Genomic DNA, 4,782 nt, shown 5'->3' with positions numbered 1-4,782 from the left:
CATCCATCCATCCATCCATCCATCCATCCATCCATCCATCCATCCATCCATCCATCAATACATCCACCCACCCAATCCACCCATCCATCCATCCACCGACCCACTCCATCCATCCATCCATCCATCCGGAAAACACTCATCCACTTACCTACCTACGTGTATGCATATATACTACGTACAGGCAGTCCTACAGGCTACTACTTACCGTACAGGTACTCGGAGCAGCCCGCGTAACCCTCCTCGTCCTCCTCACACTTCTCTGCCGCCGTCTCGTGGTCGCTGTACGTCGTAGCGAAGATGCACGCGCCGTGCACGACGAGAAACTTCACCATCGGCAGGTTGTTACACGAGGCAGCGCAGTGCAGCGGCGTCCTGTATCAATGAATGAATTGCAGTTAACTGAATTTAACGTCCGAGAGATGGCGCTGCGATACTGTTTTACAAGTCGTTACACAACTTGTGGCATCGTATTTTATGTCTCGTTCAGATGATTATGTTTCGTGTTCCCTTCGCTCGTCTGTTCGCTTACCATCCGTCGCTGTCGGCAGAGTTTACGTCGCATCCAAACTCGACGAGGAATTTGACGATGTCGTAGTGTCCGGCACAGATGGCGTTGTGCAGTGCCGTGATGCCCTCATCGTTGGAAGCACTCGGATTGTGAACCTTCCGTGGAACAACGAAGCCTATGATCACACGTTCTTATCGTCCATGCTTACAATTGTGCATTATGATTTCTTATTGTGCGCTTGCTTATGCAATTGCTTTTATGCTTGTTTGTGCACGTGCTGATGTAATCACGTGTGCGCTTGCTTATTCGCTTGATTTCGCTCGCCCGCTTAATGCCGAGTAATGCTCAATTTTCTCATGATGATGAGAAACGTTTAAATTGCTCCATCATTTCACTTGTTAAACCTCATGTTGATACTTCATTGCTAAATGCAAAATTTTCTGATCAGCACCACATTAACACATGAAGTTATGATCCAGAACACATGATCGTTACCTCCTTTGCAGTTTTCATGACCAGGTCCAGTTCCCCTTCTAGTGATGCATCAAGCAGTAGTGCCAGTGGATCAAAGCTCACTCTCCTCTTCATTCCCTTCTCAGTTGATACCTGTGTATAACATCAATACAATGTAACATCGGCGTGCACTGTGTGAGACACTGTGTAAAGGGGCGTAGCCAGCCTTTCCAAGAGGGGGGATTCCTTCCAAGAGGGGGGATTCCAAACCTACTATATACTAATAAAACTTCGTTAAAATTTTCGTTTCATGCTTTTATATACATACTGTATCAGATATGTGCTATTTTGATACAAACCAGGGGGGATTCCGGAATGCCTGGAATCACCCCTGGCTACGCCCCTGGTGTAATTGCAGTGTACTGTATTACAATATTCTAGCTTCTGTTAGTTGCGAGGCACGTAGTTAGGGCACTCGCTTCCTCTGCCCGCAAACATGATTTATTTCATAGGCGCGGATCTACGCAGATTTCAGTAATGATGACGAAATTTATCAAAATAGCTGGAAATATCTGAGCCAAGTGAGGATGTGACTCGACGCCTACGTATTGGCAAACACACTAGCCACCATTTGTTTCCGGCATGCAGCAGCAGCAGCACAAGCCAGCATCCATCGTTAAGCTGAAACTACCCCGGTTCAACGATTTAGTTGCAAGCCTACCTTCTTCTGTCGGTTGTTCATGATTGGTTTCTGCACATCCCTGACAAGCTGTACTGTGCTGCTTGACTGTGGTGACCGGGAAGGGGAGGAGGGAGGGGAAGATAGTGGTGGCGGCTGCTCCAGCGACGAAGAATCCTCCTGTGTGAAACCAAACATTCGACTCTGAGGATCGGTCTACCGATGACGAACCAGAATAGCGATTGTACAAAAGTCGTCAATAAAATTCGTCGACTGTACAATTTGTCAATAAGTTTCGTATATTTATTTGCTCGACTTCTCCCTAAAGACGAACTCATCTCTTTATACTGTTATCACTGTTTATTTTATTATAATTAAAAAATTATTATTATTTTGCGTTCTTCGTTATTATGCGTGACATTCTTTACAAACGAGCCAATCCTTGCCAGAGGGAGGGAAGAAGGCCGGTAGGTAATGTATCTACTAGGCGTGAGTAACAGCATTAGCCATCACGACGTTCTCCTCTCACCTCTTCCTCGTCCTTATCCTGCAGCTCCGTGACGACATTCACTACGTCGTCGTCGCCGGCAACAGCGGGCATCTGCTGCTCCTCCTCCTCTATCCGCGGCGGCGGAGGCGGCGGGGTTGCCGCCGTCGCCAGCATCTCGAGGTTTGTGCTGCCGGGGATGGCCTCGGCGAACGAGTGCCGCTTCTTTACCGACTTGGTGATGTTGGGTATGAAGCTGTCGATCAGCGGGTAGTGCACGCTGGGGGCGCCGGGGTAGCGCGGCGGCGGGTTGTAGCGCGGAGCCTTGTCCGGCGACTGATGCCCCGCGCCGCCGCCGCCGATGCCGCGCAGCTGGAACGCCGACGGAATCTCGATGCGCCGGCTGCGTCCGAACACGGCCTGCTTCGTCTGAGACGGCGGTGGCTCGCCCGCTGTCGCCGCCGGCGGTGGCGGCAACGGGGGCAGGGAGCTCGAGGAGGAGAGGTCCTTGGAGTCCAAACTGGTTGCCTCCGAGACGTCTGGCGAGGCAGGTGGTGCGACGGTTGCCTCGGGTGTCTCCAGCTTTGCCTCAGCGGGGGCGGGGGCGGGGGCGGTGGGAGCGGCCTGGTAGAGCTGCGTCATGTTCTTGCGGTACTGGTCCATCGCCGTGGTGCCCAGCCTCCCCGCGAACCGCCCCGCGTTCACCGCGCGCGGCTGGAACCTCCCCGCGCCCGCGTCGCCGCCCGCCGGCGCCCTCTGCTCGACCACGCCCGCGTCGACCGCTTCCTTCCCCGGCTCCGGACTCGGCGTCGCCGACGTCTTCTCTTCCGGCTTCCTCTCCGTGGCGGACGGAGGAGGAGGAGGAGGAGGCTGCGCGCGTTCCTCCTGCGACAGACTGCTGGTGGACGACAGCGAGCTCACGGAGGTGGGAGGCGACGGCGCGGCCGGTTTCTGCTGCTGCGCCGGTGGCGCCCCCTTCGACACGTTTATCGTGATCGGCTCGCGCTTGACGGGTCGCATGAACGCGGGCGGGTGGAGCCGCACGCCGGGCGGCGACGCGCGCGCGTCCACGGGCGAGCGACGCGCCACCGCCGCGGTGCCGCCCTCTGGCGACGACGGGCTGCTGAGGCCCTCGGCCTGGCCGCGGCCCGGCTGCGTGGCGTGCTGGCGCCGCGTGAGGTACTGCTCCGTCGTCTTCTCCGCCTCCTTCAGCGTCGCCTCCATCGCGGATATCACCGTCGCCTGACCGAGCGTCGGCACGACGACCGGCGACGGCGGCGACCCCGCGTGTCCGTTCGCGGGCAGCGTCGTCGCCTCGTCGGCGGGCGGTGGCGTCTTTGCGTCGCGGCGGTCGGACGCCGTCTGCATGCTGATCAACTTCGGGTGCATGTCGTCAGCGAGGGGCGACATGACCGGCTGCTGCTGCTGCTGCTGCTGCTGCTGCTGCGGTACGTGTTTGAACGGTTCGACGGCGGCGACGTTGGCGCTGAGAGGGCGCGTCCGACCCTTCGCCGCCGCTCCCCTCAGCTGCACCTGCTGCTGCTGCTGCTGCTGCTGCTGCTGCGGGCTGTTGTTGCCATTGTTGTTGTTTCCCTGGCGCTTGCGGCGCAGACGCTGCGTTAGCTCCTCTATGCGCTTGTCTATGACGCCCATCTCGTTCTGCTTCTCGGAGAGCGCGTCGCTCTGCGCGACCAGCTTGCCGTGCTGCTGCTCGTTCAACTTGTTACGGATCTGCAACGACGACGACGACGGAGACGATGACACGATACAAGAACCCGCTAATGATTCGACAGTCATCAATGCTTCATCTACGCGTACTGTATTTACATTAGTAACATTTATTATACATGCTATACGAACTACATAAATGAATACAAACTATATATTATTAATTAATATTTCTTATTGTAATTAAAATATGGATCACAATGAAAATCATAACGGCGAGCGCACACCAAGCGGCGCCACCTACCATGAGTTCGCGACGCAGCTTCTCGAGTTCGACGGCGGCGGGTGAGTGCGTGTTGGCGGTGCTGCTGTAGCCGTTCGTCTTGCCGCGGCGAATCTCCTCCAGCTGTCGCGTGAGCGAGTCGACCTTCGCGACGGCCGTCGTCAGTTCTATCTCCTTCTCGCTGAACAGCACCCGGATGGAGTCCAGCTCTGCTGCTACATGGGGTGGAGAGAGAGAGTGTGAGAGAGAACGAAACGAAGAGAGAGAGAATGTGTGAGAGAACGAAAGAGAGAGAGAGATAGGGCGTGTCAGAGAACGAAAGAGAGAGAGAGTGTGTGTGTGAGAGAACGAAAGAGAGAGAGTGCGTGTGAGAGAACGAAAGAGAGAGAGAGAGAAAGCGCGAGAGAAAGTGCGCGTAAGAGAACAAAAGAAAGAGAGAGAGAGCGCGAGAGAGAGAGTGCGTGAGAGAGAACGAAAGAGAGAGAGAGACAGAGAACGAAAGAGAGAGCGAGAGCGGGAGAGTGCGTGTGAGAGAACGGAAGAGAGAGAGAGAACGAACGAGAGAGAGAGAGTGCGTGTGAAAGAACCAAAGAGAGAGAGAGAGAGTGCGTGTGAGAGAACGAAAGAGATGAGAGAGAAAAGAGAGAAGAGAGAAGAGAGACAGAGAAAGAAGAAACGAAAAGAGACGAAAGAGAGAAAGAGAG

The 4,782-nt window shown here is 55.1% G+C and overlaps 1 protein-coding gene across 1 annotated transcript in view; it reads right to left on the bottom strand.

Moving 5' to 3' along the window:
* Positions 1-4,782, bottom strand: part of LOC106805446 (apoptosis-stimulating of p53 protein 1-like) — a gene marked incomplete at its 5' end in the record, with an annotated part of 16,247 nt that overhangs the window by 1,928 nt on the left and 9,537 nt on the right. Inside the window, 6 exon segments of the mRNA XM_014807026.1 lie at positions 206-372; positions 530-663; positions 1,004-1,114; positions 1,683-1,820; positions 2,170-3,858; positions 4,100-4,293. Of these exon segments, the coding sequence (XP_014662512.1) occupies positions 206-372; positions 530-663; positions 1,004-1,114; positions 1,683-1,820; positions 2,170-3,858; positions 4,100-4,293 (2,433 nt within the window).

The sequence above is a fragment of the Priapulus caudatus genome, unplaced genomic scaffold, assembly GCF_000485595.1.
Source record: "Priapulus caudatus unplaced genomic scaffold, Priapulus_caudatus-5.0.1 Scaffold114, whole genome shotgun sequence".
In the NCBI taxonomy this organism is placed as follows: domain Eukaryota; kingdom Metazoa; phylum Priapulida; class Priapulimorpha; order Priapulimorphida; family Priapulidae; genus Priapulus; species Priapulus caudatus.
The sequence above is the reverse complement of the archived record's forward strand: the minus strand, read 5'-3'. Positions and strand labels throughout refer to the sequence as shown.